A 20,416-nucleotide genomic window follows, 5' to 3' on the forward strand; every position below is an offset into this window, starting at 1 on the left:
AGATGGCATACAAAAAGCAAAAGATAACCGATTGAATATTACGGACTCACATTTGATCTACAGAAAGCACTTTCTTATTCAAAACTTTCTGTTTTGGTAGCTTATTATAAGCGCAACATGTATGTATACGATTTAGAGTTTCATAATATCCACTATGAAAATGCTGGAATGTATGCATGGGATGAAACGATCGCGTCAAGAGACTCACAGGAAGCTGCGTCCAGCATCTTAAAGCACATTCAGGACATTATCACTCAAAAGCATGTCATAGCTTACAGTGATGCCTGCGCAGGACAAAATCGTAACATTAACATAGTTTTAATTTGGTTAAAAATTGTTCAGTCATCTAATAATAATGTTGAGACAGTTGATCATCGGCCATTCTTGTTTGCCAAATGATCGCGAGTTTGGTTTGATAGAAACTAAACTTAAAAAATCGAATTATTTATACATACCTGAGCATTATAATAATTTAATAGAAGTATGTAAAAAGAAAACCCCATTTTTGGTAGTACAAATGGCTCAGAAAGATTTCATTTCGACAAAACAACCAAAAGAATCAACGAATAATAGAAAGAAAAACACCAATTGAGAAGCTGTGTCTTAGCTAATTGTCTATGAAGATCTATACACTTTTGCATGCGTTTAAACCAATTGTCGAAGTACTTTTGCCACTCTGAATGAGGTACCTCCAAAACATGCATTTTGAATGCCGCAACCGCTTCTTCAGGTGTCGAAAAACGTTGACCTCTCAGTTTGTACGTACGGGAATAAAAAGAAGTCATTCGATGCCAAGTCAGGACTATACGGCGGATGACCCATTAATTCGATGTTTATCGATGGTGCAGTTGTTTGAGCCGATGTGTGAGAGCTCGCATTGTCCTGGTGAAGAGTGATCCGTCTTTGGCGATTGGTTTCTTGGAAGCCAACTGGCAAACAAATGGTTGTGTACCACTCAGAATTTACTGTTCTGCGTTGTTCTAGTGGTACGGTTGCGACATGTCCAGTTTTTCCGAAAAAACAGACGACCATTTGCTTGGAAGTGCTTCGTGCGCGAACAACTTTTGTTGGATTTGGCTCATCTTGAAACACCCATACAGTCGACTGCTGTTTACTTTCGGGCACATACGCGTAAATCCATGATTCGTCACCTGTCACGATGTCATAGACGTGTTTCGTGGGATCCAACGCGAAAAAATTTTTTTGACAGTCAAATGTTTATGCAATATTGAATGTATGCTGGTCCCATTAATGCCTAAGATTGTCTCAATCTCACGATAGGTCACATGACGATCTTGCAATATGAGTTCGCGCACAGCATCAATGGTTTTCGGAACAACAACTGATTTTGGACGACCTTCACGAAATTCGTCTTGGAGTGAGCTACGACCACGATTGAATTCACCATACCATCGATAAACACTGGTCCTTGATGGAGCTTCATCGCCAAAAAATGAATTAAGTTCATCCATGCAATGTTGCTGAGTTAATCCACATCGAAAGTTGTAAAAAATAATCGCAAGAAAATGTTCACGATTTAATTCCATTTTTGGACCGAGATGAATCTTTTTAATTACTGGAAACAACACAAATAGCGCTAGTATTTCAAAACGTTCTGAGTACGTAAAAGCCAAAAAATGTCAAACTTTGCGATACAGCTGTCAGTTGCCAGATTGCAACACCAAGGTTGCCAAATCCCGAAATATAAAAGGCACCCCTAGTAACAGTAGAAAAACGTAAAGATATGATGAATTTACTACCCTATATCCCACCAATTTTTCACAAACACTCTATTTCCCTTAATACTAATAAGTAATTTACTTAGTTACATTGAAATGAGTTTGAATAAAATGGTAATTACTAATAAAAATGGATAAAGCCATGCAGTTAATTTTGAAAGTGATTACAACCTTTCAAAACCACATTTTCTTTTAAAAATGGTTATAAATTTCACAATCATAATAAATACTTGTTTGCTGGCACTACTTTACTGTCGAAGAATCATATTCCATAATACAAAAATATTTTTTAATCCTTTAAAATGCAAAACTCCAAATATCTTGAAACAAGGAAAATATTACTTATACCACTTTTAAAATCAAGGGCTCATTTGTTAAAAAAATTGTTGTTAGTATGTACTGGTTTGGGAAATATGTTCGTGGTGTTTTTATCGAAGACTTTTATTTAAACACAAAGCAATAATCATAATAATAAAAAAATCAATAAGTTAATCAATTATATATTCGTCTTTGCTCGTTACAACCTCTTACACTCAACCTCTGGACCAATTTGTTGATGCCGATCCGCCAAAAATCGTCTGTTCTAGTTGTTGAGCTCGTTTTAAGTGTCTGTTTGTTATCGAAGGTAACGCCCTTCATATGGCTTGACATAGAGCGAAAAAGGTGGTAATCGGTCGGCGCAAAGTCCGGAGAATACGGCGGATGTTGAAGCACCTCCCATTCGAGCTCTCGGAGTGCGGCTTTGACGACTTGTGCAACACGGCTCTTGGCGTTGCCGTAAAGAACTATGGTTTGAATATATCATTCACGCGGTGTAGCAGGTCAATATAGAGCTCCTTGTGGACCGGTTTGGTCAGCGTTCACCTTTACAAGTGACATCGATTAAAAACAAAGAAGAGCAGGTGTGAAACATGTTGATTTTTGCCTCCTGGGTATCTCATTTCTAAGACACAAAGCTAAAAGAAACTTCTTCTTAATTGGCGCGATAACCGCTTACACGATTTTGACATTGTTATCGGTGTTAATGCTGGTTCCTAAATAAACGAAGTCTTTTACAACCTCGAAATTATAACTGCCTACAGTGACGTGGGTGCCGATACGCGAGTGCGCCGACTGTTTGTTTGAAGACAGGAGGTACTTCGTTTTGTCCTCGTTCACCACCAAACCCATTCGCTTTGCCTCTTTATCCAGTTTGGAGAAGGCAGAACTAACAGCGCGGTTGTTAAGGCCGATGATAGCGATATTAGAAACTGCATAACTCAAAAATGCAATTGGCATACTTTTGTAGAGTAGAAAGAGTTCTATTGAATGAATACTTACCCTTTTCGAAAGCGCAAAAAAATCATTGTAAAATAAAATAAATAATAAAAACTCTATGAACTTATTCCCCAACCCAATATTTTTAATTTTGGCAGAGCAGCACAAGCCAGGTATTTGCTTATAAGCTTTAAAGCTCGAATAAAGCTATACATCCTAGTTCTAAGTTCAGGTTTCACGTGAAATGGAGGTCAAAATCCCTACAAATCGCATTGCCGTGAAATATGCGTGAAATTTCGTATGTTTCTCATGGCAAAGTAGTACTAAGTTGACGGCGTGAAAACAGCGCGCAACATTCCAGCAACATGTTGGCAGCAACATTTTTTCACATCTGTTTCAAATTCTTCTATTTAGAAAATATTGATGAAACTATTTATGGAACAAAAGTTCGTTTTAGAAGGACGCTAGCTGAATTTTATGCTTATTCACTTCCTAAAACTTTGATTCTTCTTACTCTAAGTCTACTTTTAAGAAGTTACATATAAGACTCCGCTCATAAGGTTTTTGTTTGTATCGCTCTATCTTATAGTCTGTAAGCAAACTTTGTTGTTGATTAATAAATAAATAAATCAATTTACTCTAAAATCCGTCATCTTCTATTGTACAAGAGTGCACCCTTTATTTTAAATTTATGGTAACTTCGAACCAGCTCTGCCTGTGCTTCCTTATGAATTCCAATTCCAAGATGGCACTTTACTTGTATTCATTGTATTTATGAAAGAGATTTTGTTTTATCTAAAAGAAATGAAGCAATAAAAGAACTCACCTCTGCGATTCCATAGAAATATGTGAGTCGTAAGTACTTTACAATTTCCATCACTTTATTTATTCATTTTGGTAATTTTTGCAAAAAGGGCATTGCAATCGGCTTAAATGTTTAAGCTTATTTCCATTACCCACCACACAATCGATGCGCTTTATGCGCAGCTGGCAACATCGTCAGCGCCAAAAGCATAGCCAGAGTTGTAATGCTTGCGCACACATGAAAATACCCGAAATGATAAAACCCCAAAAAGTAAGCAAAGAGATATGATCTCACACTCACTCATTCACTGCTTAGCTGGGAAGGCGGGAAGCTCGTAATATTTTGATGGCGCGCGTCGGTGTGCATTATGCATTTGTACGATTATTATTATGATTATTATATATGTACAAGCACAATACGAAATGAAATAATGCAATTAGGTGTACGGTAGCGCTGAAAGGAATTTTACTTACAAATTGGCAATTATTATCAGTGTGCAACAGACGAATGGGTTGCTCTGCGCCCCACACGCCAACCAGGTGGCATAGAATTTCGGTCTTACAAAGTTAACGAAACACAATACACCCAGTCGCTGGCGTGAAGTGGGTAGTCAGTTATTGTGTGCTGGAGATTCGATGAAACGGAAGCAGGAGACTCAAAATATAATGGCATAAAATGTGGCCCATTGTGTGTACTCGTATGAATATCTATATGGACGTAATGCGTGCGTAAAGCCTTTTCAAAACTTTTATTTGGTTTGCCAAAAGTGGGTTTCAGAGTATATTTTTCTTGTTGGCAAAGCAAAAATTTGTAAATTCTGTGCAATGGTTTTTATGTAGAGTTACAACATTTCAGCTCTCAAACGCAGCTGAAATTTTCATAAAAGCGGTGCAAATCGAATAAAAAGTAGTTGGAGAAAGGTTTCAACACTTGGAGTACGTTAATTGGGTAACTAATTTACTTAATTGAGTGACTTAATGAGGTATATACCATATTGTGTGGTTTAGTAATCCAATGCACTGCCAAAGGTATAGACCATTTGTTAAAATCTTAATGTTAACGGAATAAACGGAATTTATACGCGACCAAGAACTGCCAGTCCTGCATCATTCCTTAAACATTTATGAGAAATGCTCACGCTGCTGCAACAACAAAAAGAGAAAATAAAAAATATATACTTGTTTATTGTTTCACATACTACTCTTTCGTACATACGAGCGGGGTTCAATAAGAACGCGTGTTAGAAATGAAGACACCATTTTTGACGTGATAACGTCTTATAATTCGACTTAGCCGGCTGCACGCACGAAAAATGTGTCGTTACCTTGCTCAATCGAACAACAAAGAGCACAATCGGCCCCCGCGTTCGGCAACGTTCGACATCTGGCTCTCTCCTACTTGAGTGAGCATATATATGTATGTATATGTATGTATATGCGCATGTGTATATAAATTCACTTATTTGTATTTGCATATGCCTTCTTCCTGTGTGCATGGTAATGAACCATTTCTCTGTTGAGAATAGGACGATGATAGGAAAAGTAGGAAATGAAAGGGAGTGTTTCGAGTGTAAAGTGTCTTGAAAAAGGCAAATCGATGATGTTGCCTCTTAGTGTTGTTGACTTATTAACGTCTGATGCACAATCGCAATTAAACATATCTTTCAGGAATTTGATAAATGTTTCGTCATTTTTCACGTTTGTGTAAATTTAACTTGACCTCTTCCATTGCGATTCCATTTACCTCCTCCTATCTATCCATACAAAATATCTATCAAATATATTAAATAAAATTAAAATTTTGTTTTGAAAATTGCAACCATTACATCAGTATTTTCTTATGACGTTGTTCCGTTAAACTATCGTCAGTAAACCGACTTTACAGACAACCTCTTTTTTCAAAAACATTTTTTTTATTTTTCAACATAGTCTGCTTTTAGAAAAAAATACACCTCTCCCAATGTTCCGGCCATTTTTTAACCCCTCCAAAAAATAGGATTTGTCGAACTCTGCAAAATATGCCTCTGTCTCGGCGATGACTTCCTCTTTTGACTAAATTGTTTGCCCGCAAGCCATTTCTGCATGTGAGAGGGAATACGAGGGCTGCGTCAGCAATTCATACAGTTTGGCGGCGACAACTCCTGATGAATGTGCTGATGCGTTGTCCTGGTGAAACAGCACCTTCTTTTTCGCCAATGCGGCCGTGTCTCCTTCAATTTTCTGTGAGAGCGGTCCAATAATTCACTGTAGTTTGGAAAATGATCGTTCATCCTTCTTCTAAAAAATCCACGAGGATGACGTCGTTTGGATCCCAAAAATCGTCGCCATGAACTCTCCGGAGACTGTCTTCGCCTAATTTGCAGCAGATTCACCGGGAGAAATCCATTATTTTGATTGTTGCTTAGTTTCTGGAGTGTAATGATGAATCCAGGTTTCATCAACGGTGACAACTCGACGCAAAAATTCCTTCGGATCTCGCTTGAATCGCTCCAAACACTGCTTCGAAGTTAACAGCCGCATCCGTTCTTTGTCCACCGTGAGCAATCATGGCACCCATTGCGCCGACAACTTTTTCATCGCCAATTTATCATGTAAAATATTAATTGCCATGCCGGTCGACACACCTATAGCCTCTGTTACACTTATTAAACCGCTCTCGTATTTTGCCTTAATGGCTGAGCAGCGCTTGCTGATTATTTGCTAGTTCCATTATAAACTTTATTGTGAGCTTCGAAAAACAGATGAACCCCCTAAGTAAAAAAGTGTATATGATTTTCAACTTCTTGCAGCCCACAGCTGTTCAAGCTACTTGTCTTATATTAACTTTTCCGTCGATTTAAATCCTTTTTTCTCTAACAGCACATTTTTAATGTCACAGCTCCTTTGAGGATAATCAATTTTCCCCAACAGATTACTAATAAACGAGTCATGTAAACCATTTATGTGCAGTGCCGCACATCTTATAATCCACGCAGTGGTGCTGTAAGCTTTGCGACGCTGTACTTTTCACACATTGTAAAATGCTCATTAAATGTTGTCATTGCCATTAAATGGGTAATTCTGTGTGCGTTGGTGTGACAAAGACGAATCACCCCAAACACTTGCGGACAGCAGCACGGCAGTGAATTATGTCAATATTGCAACACAACACACGCAGCAAAGGGGCAGCAGGAGCGCACCCGACAAATGACTTTTTAAGCAAGTGTCAAAATTCCGTTATTATTTTTATTATTGTTGTGAACACGCATCGTCAGACAACGTGTGAGTGAGCTCAGTGCTGCCAGTTGTGCGGCGATAAGTTATTATCGCTTAAATCCGTCAAACAGCTAAGAAAACGCACGCTGCGTATATCAGCCCATCCATGCTAGGTGAGATGTTGGTGTCTCGCACTTGCTTCGGGGCTGCTTTGCGGACGGCTTAAGTGGCTTCGTCTGCGTGCGAATTTCGTACAATGCAAGGCATAGAAGACGAACGGCAAGTACGCGTGCAATTGAAGGCAGCTTACCCGGTCAATGCAAGTCAATGCTGGCGGGAGATAGAAGCAGCGGCAATCGTGTTGTGTTTGCGAATTCATTAATCATGTCAGTTTAACAATAAAAAAGTGCCACTAGAAAAGTTAAAATAGCGTAAAATTATGTGTGTGTTTTTTTTTCTTTTTATTTATTTTTTCTTCACTTTATCCGTTTGCCATTCATTTCTCGTCAAGAAAAATGTGTCGCAAATTAACTTTTTGACAGATGTCACAGCAGCATGCGGGCGTCAAACAGCAAATTGGGTAACAAGTTGCGCAATGTTGCCAGAATGTAGAGAATGAAGTGAAGCATTGAAAAGAGGCTGCCAGTTGAATTTGAAAGGAGAATAGATGGAACGTAAATTAATAATAATAATATTTGTTTTATGAATAATTTTGTTGCAATGGATGACAAAATGCACTTACCTTGAAGTTGGTACATAAAATGAAGCGAAGTAGTAAAGCAATCAAGCAATGGGACAAATCTTTTATAAGAACTTAAGGCGAACCTTCGAGTGTATTTCTGTCATGAGAAAGAAACTCATAAAAAATCATTCGCCACTCGGAGTCGGCTTAAAATTGTAGGACCCTCCATTTGCGGAACAACATCAAGACGCACACCGCAAATTATTTTTTATTTTTATATTTTATGGAATAAAAGATCAGAACTTTCCATAGTAGCGTGTGCAGCCAGCTCTCTGTGGGTTAATGGTCAGCGGAGTATCCCAAGAAAAGAAATCCCCATTGAGCTAACTAACCAGAGACGATTCATTAATGATCTCAATCGTTTATTATATCCCAGCTCCAATAGCATTGATAAACCGGAGTACCTCCAGCCACCATTTGCAGCAAACGGTACGCAGTAGGCACACACCATACGGCTATAGAACTATTAAACTCCCATCGACTGAATATAACTTTAAAAGAGCATTGGGTATCGCGAAGTCACAGGAATACTTCAAAAGCCGAAGGGCCGAAAATTAACAGGAGACAGTTAAGCCACTCCTGTGTAGGCGCCAAACTTGGTTGAGTCTACTCTACCTTCCACTTCCTCTGTGGAAGGCGAGGATGTTAACCCTTGATAAACGGCTTTTTAAAAGTCCCAAAGTATAAGTAGAGATCGGATTTTTATGCAAATTGAATATTTTATTATGATGAGTTTCTACCTAGGTGCGAACTTCATGTGATGTTAAACAAAATATGCCCTTGCATAAGAATCCGATCTCTACTTATAAGGTTTCCTAATCGCACAGACTGGTTATAGTCGTGAAGGAATAGCCCGTAAAACTTGTTGGTAGCAAAGATATGGTAAAATAATGGTGCCGAAGCGCTAGTTGGATTCTTGGAGGATCACCACTTCAACTAGCCAACGAACTCACGGAACTTTTGCATATAAATCTATACGGGATTTGTGCAATCACGAACTTACTGCTTTTTATAATTTTTTTCAATTCATTCTCAGCACTTCAAACCAAAGTTGTGTCTCTTTAGTCTACCTAATTTCGGCCAAAAATAGAGCAGATTTTCTGTAACTCCATTCTCTTTCCAATAGGGAACACGTATGGGTGTGGTTATGGCAGCCATATATTGACCTTTGTAGATTGTACTCCGTGAGCAATCCAATCAGCCATCCTACCTCCTTCCGTTAAAGCCTCATGAAGAATGTCACTATCACTTTGCTCGGGCATTTCAAGAAGCATTTAGTGGTTTTGCAGGTGGTGAGGCCGCTCTACCCCTATATTTTTGCATACGAAGTGTTAGATCCCCTCAACACTTCCTGCCTAGACGAATATTTCAATGTATGATAGTCGCATTCAATGCGTGGCTAATCTACATTTCACCAAATTATCAGCCAATTCGTTATCCTGCACTCATATCAGTTCAAGTTTATTTCGCGCCGTGGCAGAATTAGTGTATTATATATTATATAGAATTGGCATTTACATGCTTTATTAGGTGTTTGGCCGAGAAGCTTGATGGTGGTATGCCGACTCTGGCTTTTAAGCCGACTCCGAGCGGCAAATGGTTTTAGTTTTATGAGGAGCTTTTTCATAGCAGAAATACACTCGAGGCTATTGCCATGATTTGATGTTTCGCAACCGAGATTTCACTCACATACTCATTCGGCTACGGCAGCCGCCAGATCAAGTTGCCGAATAACAGAAGCCAACACAAATTTTGACCCAGAATTCACAGTAAATTTTCTCAAAAGATTTAGACGCACTGCAACGGAATCTGAGAGATACCAGAATAAGCAATGCTAAAATTACTAGAAATTACTGGAATAAACGGAAGAAAACTACAATAAACGTCATTGGATATACTTTTTTAATGCAACAGTATTTCAAAACGCAACGCTTCGCCTTCTAAAACCATTTTGATATGAGGCGAAATCTTCATTTTTCTATGAAAATTTTCTTTTTGTTATATTCAACAAAATCTTTGTCTTAAATTTACAGCATTAGATTCCTGTCAAAAACCCAAGTAAGAGTAAGTAAGTAAACACTTTCATCTAGTGGGGCGGCCACCCTTTATCAACTATCCGTTTCGCTGCACTGAGTATTGCGCAAAAACCGCTGGTTATATAATCAACGGCAAATAACAGCACGGAAAAGAACTTGAAGTTTTCTTCCATGTGCCATCTAGCACCAGTTCACTTTTCAGTCTTGAAGCTATTTATTTACGCAGAAATTTTAGGTGTACTCTGGTAAACGGAATACTGGATCTCGCAATTATTTTCAAAAAGTTAAACTGAGCTGTTGTTATTTTATTTTTAGTTCCCACAAACATTCCGTACCGTACCGAGTATGCTGTCAGGAATCAAAATGATGCGCTCAACAGTTTCCGTCAAGTTTGTCAACACTGTCATAGAATGTCAATAAATATAAAGCGTTCATCTGCATGATCTAATAAGGCTGAGAGTAGAAGGAGACGACTTGTACATGCTCATTATAATTTAATAAATAAATAATGGATATAGTTATAATGAATTCCACTTACCTTTTATTGGAAGCTGTCGCTCTCGACGCACACGCGCGCCCCCGAGACCACCAACTTTACTCCGTGTCTGCCCCACTTCAACTGGTACTCGTCTCAACCTCGACCGACCAAACATCATTAATGTTAATTAACCAAATAAGCAACTTGTTGCCCTACTTAAGCGTGCCTACAGCAGCCAACCAGCCGAGTACACTACAAAAGCCAACATTTCCACTTGCTTTCCCGAGCGAGCAAAAAAAGAAAAAAAATTGAAGCCTTACAAGTTACACAATAAAGCAGATGGACTAGTGTGGCGGCATAAGCAACGGAGTGGTGGGTGGGGTTGGTGGATGCTGCTGAAGTGGGATTCATGAAAAGCCACCCTCATGCCATGAAAGCGCTTTGTGGCTTTGCGAGCGCTACTCCGGCCTAACGAAGAGCGTAACCCTTATGGCATGCACGACCTCTCCGGGCGCTTTAAAACTACCCAAGCTTTGTGGCTATTGTGTAATTTTTTACGTTCTACAACATTAATTAGACAAAAGCGGATTTTTTTTTTGCAGACCCATTGTTGAAGGCAAAGTTGTATGGAGTTTTTTTTCTATATTATTATAATTTTTTTTGTTTTGTTGCAGGCTACGTTGTCAAGCTAACCTATTTGAGTGCCACTGTCGACTCACTGGGCTATTGAGTTGAGGCATCATCATGTTAGCCAATTGGCTGTATGTCAGCCAATGTTGTGGCAGTAGTAATTAAATTGAATTTTTTCGCAACTTGAGAAGTGTGTTAACCCTTTAATGGCTACGGAAATTTTGGAAAAAAAAAATTTGAACTAAATGTAAAATATTTATTAAGGTTTGCTGATGTGCTGAATTCAAGGCTATGGTCAAAATTAGCAAATTCGAAATAACCAATCGATTTTTTTTAGATTGTTTTTATAGTTTTTGCCAATAAATGTCAGTGGAGGGTTCTAATTTTAAAAAAATTTGTCATTCTGGAGTTACTAATTTTGGTTTTGTCAATTTTGACCACAATCTTAAATTGAGGGACTCTAAAGGCTAAATCGCTATGTATGCCATATTAAATTTGTATTTAAACTGCTTCAATCGCCAGAGTCTTTTGAAGAAATGCGATGTTTTACATCTTCGCTAGTATATATTTATAAAATTATATTAAAGAAAAAATTTACATTTCTAAAAATTTTACGGGTTTCTGGAACTTTCTTTAAAAATGTGAGCCGTAGGAGAGACTAATATATACTGATTCGATAAAATTATAACCATTTTTCTAGATGGGACATATGTGATCCAGAGCCGTTCTTGGGTTAAAGGTTGTTTTTTTTTCTTGCGCTGAGTGAGAAAATAAAAATCTAACAGTGAAATAACTCGAATTTTTTCAGCCGCCATTTATTATTTTGTCTTAGAATTCTGCAAATTATTATTTCAAAATGATATTTCTTTATTAACACGTTGACTGCCGCGCCGGCACCCATTGCCCGGCGCATGGCTTTTCAATGGCGCCGCGCCGGGCAATGGGTGCCGGCGCATTGTTTTTGGTGTAATATTGCGTCAATTATATTTTCTGTCGTTTGATTTTAAAATTGAAAACATATAACAGGATATATATATATAATGTATGACAATTCAAATATAAATATGTGATGCACACTTGCGGCGCTGTGTGATAACCAGCAAATTTCGCTCGGCAGTCAACGTGTTAAAGAAAAAATGCACAGTTATGTGATTTTTCTGAGCTTTTAGAACCTTCCACAATGATATGAACCAAGCTAGCAAGTCATAAACCCTGGGTTAATCAAGTTATGATCACATTTCTGGGTGGGGCATATGTGACCCCGAGCCGTTTTTGGGTTAATATATATATATTTTTTTTTTGTAGTAAGCGAGGCAAATATGTCCGACAACCGTTGAAAGGTTAAACATTTCGATACGTTGAAATGTGAGAAGGAAAGTGAAAATCTATAAATGAAATTATTATAATTTTTTCAAACAGCATTTGATATTTCTCCTTAGAATTGCTGTAATTTTTCTTTCAAAATTAATTTTTATCGGAAACTTCTTTCTATCTTCTACTTATATAATACTAACGATTTTCAGTTTCTGAGCTTTGAGAACCTTCGACAAAGATATGAACTAAGAAAGTTAAAGTTAGTTCAATCGCACCTACAAATATTTTCCAACACCGTTAAAGGGTTAAATTTAATTTTTTGTCTTCAAACAGTGCTAGAAAGTAATCGGCCTCAGTTGGATCAAATTATGATCATATTTTTGGGTAAGGCGCATGTGACCCCGAGCCAGTTTTGGGTTAAATTTTGTTTTTTCCTTTTGGAGCTGAAATAAGAGGAGGAAAATAAAAGTCTAGCAGTGGAATTATTCTAATTTTTCCGACCAGCATTTAATATTTGTCCCTAGAATGTCTCTAATTTTTCTATCAAAATTAATTGTTTCTCGAAAACTGAGCTTAGAAGACCAGAAAAAAATATATTAATGAAAACATTTTCAGTTTGTAATATTTCTGTGTTTCTAAAACCTTCCACAAAAATAAAAACCAAGCTAGAATGTCTTAAACCCCTGTTTAATCAAGTTATAAGCACATTTCTAGGTGGGACAAATATGCTCCACCCAGACGACGAAGGGTTAAATTAAAAAAAAAACAATATGTTTTTGTTTTAAATGAAGTTAGAAAGTAATATACAAAATCCGATCTAGTTTTGATAATTTTTGCAAGTGGGACAAATATGTTCAAAAGCCATTGAAAGGTTAATTTTTTTTTAACTCAGTTAGAAAATAATACACAATAATTCGTTCAGCTATGCGGCGGCCGCCGTAGCCGAATGGGTTGGTGCGTGATTACCATTCGGAATTCACAGAGAGGTCGTTGATTCGAATCTCGGTGAAAGCAAAATTAATAAACACATTTTTCTAATAGCGGTCGCCCCTCGGCAGGCAATGGCAAACCTCCGAGTGTATTTCTGCCATGAAAAAGCTCCTCATAAAAATATCTGCTGTTCGGAGTCGGCTTGAAACTGTAGGTCCCTCCATTTGTGGAACAACATCAAGTCACACACCACAAATAGGAGGAGGAGCTCGGCCAAACACCTAACAGAAGTGTACGCGCCAATTATTTATTTTTTTTTTATGCTCATATTTACAGGTGGGACTAATGTGTCCCAAAACCGTTGGAGGGTTAAACATTTTTTGTTGTTGTATTTTTCCCATGTTTTCGTTGCAATAAAATAAGAAAAAAGAAAAAGTGAAAATCTAACGTTCGAATTATTTAAATTTTTTCAGCCAGCATTTATTTCTTTTTCTCCTTAGAATCGCTCTAATTTTTCTGCTAAGTAGCTGCTTTCCAATTTAAATTCTTTATCGAAAATTTCTAAACTCGCATTCTTCCACTAATGCGATTTTGCGCTTGCACTAATTTCTATTTCATCGTCTTTGTATTATTTTTATTGCCATTTTGAAATGCTTGTGCTGCAATAAATTCTTTGGAATATATATTTTTTTTCAACAAAATCATTTAAAATTCCGCGCATAATCTCTTATAAAATATTTCCATCATATATTTAAGTATATGTATATATATTTTTTTTTTTTCCATATCCTTAGTGATTCAAAGCAATGCAGGTCTTTGTATAAGAAATCTCCACACAAAGCTCCCATTAAAGCGAGTCATGTGTAAGATTTTCATGGCAGCAAATTGCAAAATTCAGTTTTCCTTCACTAGCATACATACACAGCTACACATTGTTGTTGATTATTGTGTTAGAAAATATTAATCCCTTCTGTTGGTATTTCTTTTCATATCTGAATGAATGGCTTTTATGTTGCCAACAGCTTATAAAATTTGTTCATAGGTGCCCTGACACATTGTTAACCACTCAAGTGGAAAAACTTTGTAAACTAGAAAAAAAATGCCGATACTTGCGTCAGTTTTATTTTTCACATAAAAACTTAAATAAATATTACACACAGGTACATACATATATACGCCATAGGTACCTACTTGCGCTTGTGTGTTTTCATTTCATAAATAAAAATTGTCAAAATAAGAAAATCGCTTCTATCTATAAAAATTGCTTTTAAAACATTTTAGACTGCAGGTATAGTTGGGTAAGATTATCGGCTATCGGCTATGCTCTTATGGGTCTTATCGGTCACACTTACAATCACTGTCACATTTAAGAGTCATAGAGGAAATATTGCCCCCTGCTTAAAGTGGTCGCTCGGTGTAACAGCTGTTTTTTTTTAAGTTGTTTTTTTTATAAATTTTAGTCTGGCGAGTAGTAAAAATATACTAACTTACTTATTTAATGGGCCATAACAATGCAGTACGGAGTTACAGTCTGTCGAACAATGTCTCGCCAGGTATCTCTGTATTCCGCACACCTTTTCCAGTTTTTTAAGCCAAGAGAAACCAGATCATCTTCAATTTGATCCTTCCACCGGACACAAGGTTATTCTCTTCATCGTTGAATGTTTCAAACACCTTTTTCGCCACAGCAGTTCCTTCCGTACGGACTACAGGTCACACCAGCCACCTTAGTCGCTGCAGCGTAACTCGCTTGACTAGGTGAATATCTCCGTAAAGTTCATGACCAGCGCATGGTTCATTCGAATGCGGTGACCGTCATTTACTCGAGTAGAGCCGAAATATTGCGAAGTACTTTCCTCTCGAAATATCCATGAGCGGTTGCGTCTGATTGTTTGACTGTCCAGGCTTCAACGCAAAAGGGAAGCACAGAGATGATGAGCGTCTTGTAGAATGTTGTTTTCGTTCGTCGAAAGAGGACTTTACTACTCAATTGCACACTAAGCCCAAAGTCGCACGTTATCCTTCGCTTGATTTCAAGGCTGACATCTTTGCTGCTGGTAACAGCGGCATCAAAATAAATCAAGTCTTTGACCACATCAAATTCATAGTTGTTAACTTCGATCTGTGGTTCAGACGCCGCGATTCCCTGAAGGACACCAGCATACACTTAATTTTGCGTCAGATCCAATCATGCGCACTACGTTTGGTATGACCGACGATGTCGATGTCATCAGCATACACAAGGAGCTGGACACTTTTATAGAAACAAGTTTTCGTTCTACCCCCGCCCTACGAACCACACTCTCCATAACAAAGTTGAAGAGATCGAATGACAATGGTACAAATGGTATCAAACGGTTAGGAGAGATCCTTTCCTACCTCGAGGGAGCTTTGTGTGCTGCTCAACGTCATTCCGCGCAGCCGTATTAGCTTAGCAGGTATACCGTACTCAAACACTATGCGATATAGTTGATCGCTAATCAGGCTATCAAAAGCTGCCTTGTAGTCGACGAATAGGTGGTGGATGCTGACTTGATCGTCATGGGTCTTCTCCAGGTTCGGCCACAGTGCGACAGTGGAGCGGCCAGGTCTGAAACCGCACTGGTACAGCCCAATTATTGATTGGTTTCAGTTTATCTCACATCAGGCAGAATAGATTTTTAGCTGCGATGGAGATAAGGCTGATCCCTCGATAATTGGCGCAGTTCGTGGGGTCACCTTTCTTCAGGATAGGACAAAAGGTACTGAGACTCCAATCGCCGAGTATGCCTTCTGTTTGCCATGTAATATAGTAAAAATATATAAGTTTGAAATTTCGGTTGTGAAAGCCAGGCATAGATGCTAAGTTAATTTCAACTCACCCTCCATGCAGCTGCCGCATAAACACCTCGAAGTAACGCCGCATTTCAAAAATATTAGGTTCGGTTAGGTTGACCTGGTTGGCTGAAAGCCTATTGGTCCTTAGTGGTACCAGATGGAGCTTGTCCCTCACGTTTCCTTGTAGTAGGCTTCCTGTAATAAGCCTGCGTCTTTTGCGAATCTAAGTAAGCTCTGAAGCTCTAAATCCGAGGAACATTCTAACCTCGCATATTGTAGAGCTCCTAAACATTTCATTCGGATTCTAGCTAATGCAGGGCAAAAATATTAATAATAATAAATTTCGTGAATAATCCACCAGTCTCGGATTATTCGGTAAACTCGGAAAATTCGGTCAACATCTTTCCCTAACTAATGTTTGACTACCTGCTTAAAGACTCAGTCAAATTGCTTTTTTACAAGATGTGGTGCCTATTCGTCAAGTGACGAACCGCGGAATTTTTCAAGTAGCAGACAGGAATTAATAAAACGTGGCATATAAAACCCCTGAAAATGTTTAACAAAGTCATAAAATTAAGGAGTACGTCAATATTTCAACAATTCAATATAGAATTTAGCGTCCAATCGCAATAGTTTCTTTCTAAATCAGATGTTATTTTAACACTGGCAGCCAGGCACTTTGCACTCAAAACTAAACCAGTCGTTGGCCAAATCTTTTAGAAAATCAACTTTTTCCTTAAATGTGTAAAAACGAAATCAGCATTAAAGTAAAACAAATTTACAGAGTGCTAATAATCATGGCAAGAAAAGGTTATCAACCTGCGAAGCACACAATAAAGATAATTATCCCAGCAAATTAAAGGGCTCAATTAAATTAGACAAAACGCAGCTAAAGCAAAATTAAACGAAAAGCGCTTAATGAGCTGAATGCATGCAAAAGTTAACCTGCTAAGAACCCGAAAATCAAATAATGAAGAGAGAAGGTTGAAGGTTGAAGCATCAAGCGAACAAGAAATTTACTTGTTGAATATTTAATTGTGATTGCGATATATATATATATAAATAATTGGCGCGTACACCCTTTTTGGGTGTTTGACCGAGCTCCTCCTCCTGTTTGTGGTGTGCGTGTTGATGTTGTTCCACAAATGGAGAGACCTACAGTTTCAAGCCGACTCCGAACGGCAGATATTTTTATGAGGAGCTATTAGAAAAATGTTTTTCTTAATTTTGGTGTTTCACCAAGATTCGAATCTACAAAGTGCCTTCAATGAAGCTCAGTGAACTTATAATATCAGTCTTACCCAAGTGGTTAGAATTCAACCAATGTAGGGTGTCTCCCCAGAGGGAGAGGAAGGGGTCGTTTTAGTGGTAACACCACACGACGCAGTAGACGACGGTCGCTGCAAGTGCGAAGGCATTTTGAACCCTATCTCACCCACCAAAACCAAAAAAAAAGAAAGCTGTATCTATTTGTATCCTGTTATTATTGTTCATCCTTTTGCTTTATTTTTATTTATAAAAAAAATCTAGCCCAACAAATTTCTATAGACTCATATCTGGCCGCTAGACACTTTTTTGTCAAACTAGACGATGAAGTTAGCAATCTCCACGAAATAAATACTGGTATTCCTCAAGGCTCCATCCTAGGTCCCATATTATACCTGGTATTCACGCATGGTCTTCTTGCCCCATCAGATGCCCTAATCGGAACATTTGCCGATGATATAACTGTCCTTGCTGTAGACGAAGTATCGAACAAATCATCTCTAAAATTACAAAAATTTCTCGAGACCGGTAATGTCTAATGACTACAATGAGACTTAATCGGTTCAAGTCAATTTTGCAACCTGACGTGTACACTGTCATCCAGTAAAGCTCAATGGCATCGAGATCCCATTATCCAACGAAGCTAAAAATTTAGGCCACACAAGAACTCAAAACTCACTTGGAAAACTCACATCCTCACCAAAAGAAAAGCTTTGGGTTTAAAACTAGCTGCTTTCTACTGGTTGTTGTTGTTGCTGTCTAATGTACTCAGGATGATAATAAATTGCCCGTGGTATGTCTCCAATGTCCAAAGGGATCTCAAAATACCGACGGTTAAAGAGGAAACAACTCGCTATAAAAAGGGATTATTTTTGCACCCAATATTTTGACTTAAAAGAAAAACCCCGCTCGAATTACTCTTTAAACTTAATTGTATAAATATATAATATATATTTTTAAATATGTTACGATTGAATTAATATTATTTTAGAATAAGTTTTCAAACATTGTAAATTTTAATTAACAGTAGTAACAAATAATGGAATCAATAAAAACCAAAAAATCTTTCTCTTTATTTTTTCTTTATCTTTGTCTTCATATTTATCTTTATTAACTTCCAGGAATTTAATTATACAAGTATTTGAAAAGAGGTAACTCTTTCAGTACAAAAGTTTGAAGTCATTAGCATATTTGGTTTGTGTTTTATGCCTGTACTTTCATGTGTTTTATGCCGGGACTTTCGAAACCCTTTTTAGTGGGGTCGTAAAAACGAGTTACTCAAACTACAAGCAACATGTTGGGATCCAATTTTTAGTGAAATCTGGCAAAAACCCCTAGGAAATTTTCAGAAGTTTACAAATGGTGATAGAAGAACTAAGACCAGGTATGACTCCTCGACCGGTAAACAAAATAAGCAGGGGTTGCAAACGGTCGAGAAGAAGCCAATCATAGCAAGCATGTCCACCGCGCCATTAAAAGCAATGTTGATAGTTTTTTTTTCATTATTCATGAAGTATTTCTACTGGCTACTTAACAAGTTTGATTTGGTGTTCTTTTCCTTTTGAGTACTGAACTCGTTGAAACCGACTGGGCCTTGTCCTACGAGTACAAAAACGCGCCGTTCAATTCCTCGTTCGTTCTGTAAGAGTTTTTGGCAAAAGGTATTCCAACATTGCTGCAACCAACCTATAGCCCCAAATGCTGCCAACCGTGACTTTTTCTTATTCCCCCAGATGAAGTTACAACTCAAGAGAGCTCACCTTGGTTAAAGAAGTTGCAACTGTTGTACTAAACGGGTTAACTTTGGAAAATTACGAAGAGTGCATTTAATTGTAGAAGCACTGCTGAAATTATTGGATAGAGTTAGAGAAAGACTATAGTAGGGGTTGATAATAAACTTTTTCTCGCAACTTAATTTGTTTGTATTTTATTGACCGGTTACCAGTGCTTATTAGCCATTTGGTACGCAGTGTATCTCTTTTTTACTTTCAAAACTTAAATTGGAAATTAAAAGGCAGCTGTTACAATAAACTCGATTATATATAAGTAAACATTTAAACATTTTCATAAAACTATATATTTACATGCGAAGGTACAGCATCCATTTACTCATAAATCGTTTAAAGCCTCCATTTCAATCCGCTGACCTCAAAGCATAAATTGTAACCCCTTTCTAATCACCGCCTTTTGCTCCGTCTCTTTTGCAGGACTTCCGACTCCAGCACGCAATTGACAACATCAGCAGTGCCGCCAGCTACGACACAGAATCAATTAAAGCCCATTTCAGCAGCAGCAACAGCGACAGCAGCCACCAGCAATAGCACGAACAACAATAATAATAATAACAACAACAACTGCAATAGCAGCAATAATGCCAGTAATCGACGTCTGCCATTCTGTGGTTTAGATTCCATTAAAGGAAGTGACAGCAATGGCCATGGCGATGGTTGTGGCATGGGTGGTGCCACCAATTTATGCTTCGATTTGCAAGGTGGTAGCAACAATAACAACACAACACACAGTGCCGTCGCTGGTATTGGTACGGTAAATGCTGGACTTGGACACTTAGATGGCGGTCAACATGATAACATATCAGAGCAATTTCACTCATTGGATGCGGCAGATAGCAGCTGCTGCGGCGATGGACAGTTCGAGGATGATATGCAAGCTTTGCTGCCGAAATGCAAGCGACTCTCGGGGGATGAACTCAGTCAGGTGAGTGCCTATAAGTATGTTGAGTAGGCAGAAGAAGAAAGAAGGAGAAAGGAGAAAGGAGGAAGGAGTGTTGAGCGAAAGCAACCAAGCATTTTAGAGACTTAAGCAGATGTAGGGGTATTTACTGCAGCATGGAGTGGTACTTAAATTTTCTGAGTCTGCACTGCGTTAGTATTTGTTAACTTAATATTGAATTTAAATGTATTCACTTTTTGCTGATTGCGTTACATTAAATGCAAATGCGCTGAGCTCTAAATCTGTTTGTCCACTAAGTGGCGTATTCGCAAGGCAGTGCGGCCATGTCCTTTTTGTTCATGCAAATTTCATAGCGAATGCGCTTTTCTGTGCTTAAGCAGCGCACTTTCTTGTCCTAGCAAATGATTTTTATGCTGCGCACAATTTGTGTTTTTGCTTGCGCATTTCCTTTGCAAAATCCTCACATTCCGTTCTGCTTCATATGAAAATGTACTTCTGAGAAAAATAGAATTGACAA

At 38.0% G+C, this 20,416-nt stretch overlaps 1 protein-coding gene across 1 annotated transcript in view; it reads left to right on the forward strand.

The window, feature by feature from the left end:
• LOC128858746 (protein sprint) overlaps positions 1–20,416 on the forward strand; it is a 217,658-nt gene that overhangs the window by 18,581 nt on the left and 178,661 nt on the right. Inside the window, exon 2 of the mRNA XM_054095236.1 lies at positions 19,416–19,923. Coding sequence (XP_053951211.1) covers positions 19,416–19,923 — 508 coding nt within the window. The remainder of the gene's footprint in view (positions 1–19,415; positions 19,924–20,416) is intronic.

This window comes from Anastrepha ludens, chromosome 3 (genome assembly GCF_028408465.1).
Source record: "Anastrepha ludens isolate Willacy chromosome 3, idAnaLude1.1, whole genome shotgun sequence".
In the NCBI taxonomy this organism is placed as follows: Eukaryota; Metazoa; Arthropoda; class Insecta; order Diptera; family Tephritidae; genus Anastrepha; species Anastrepha ludens.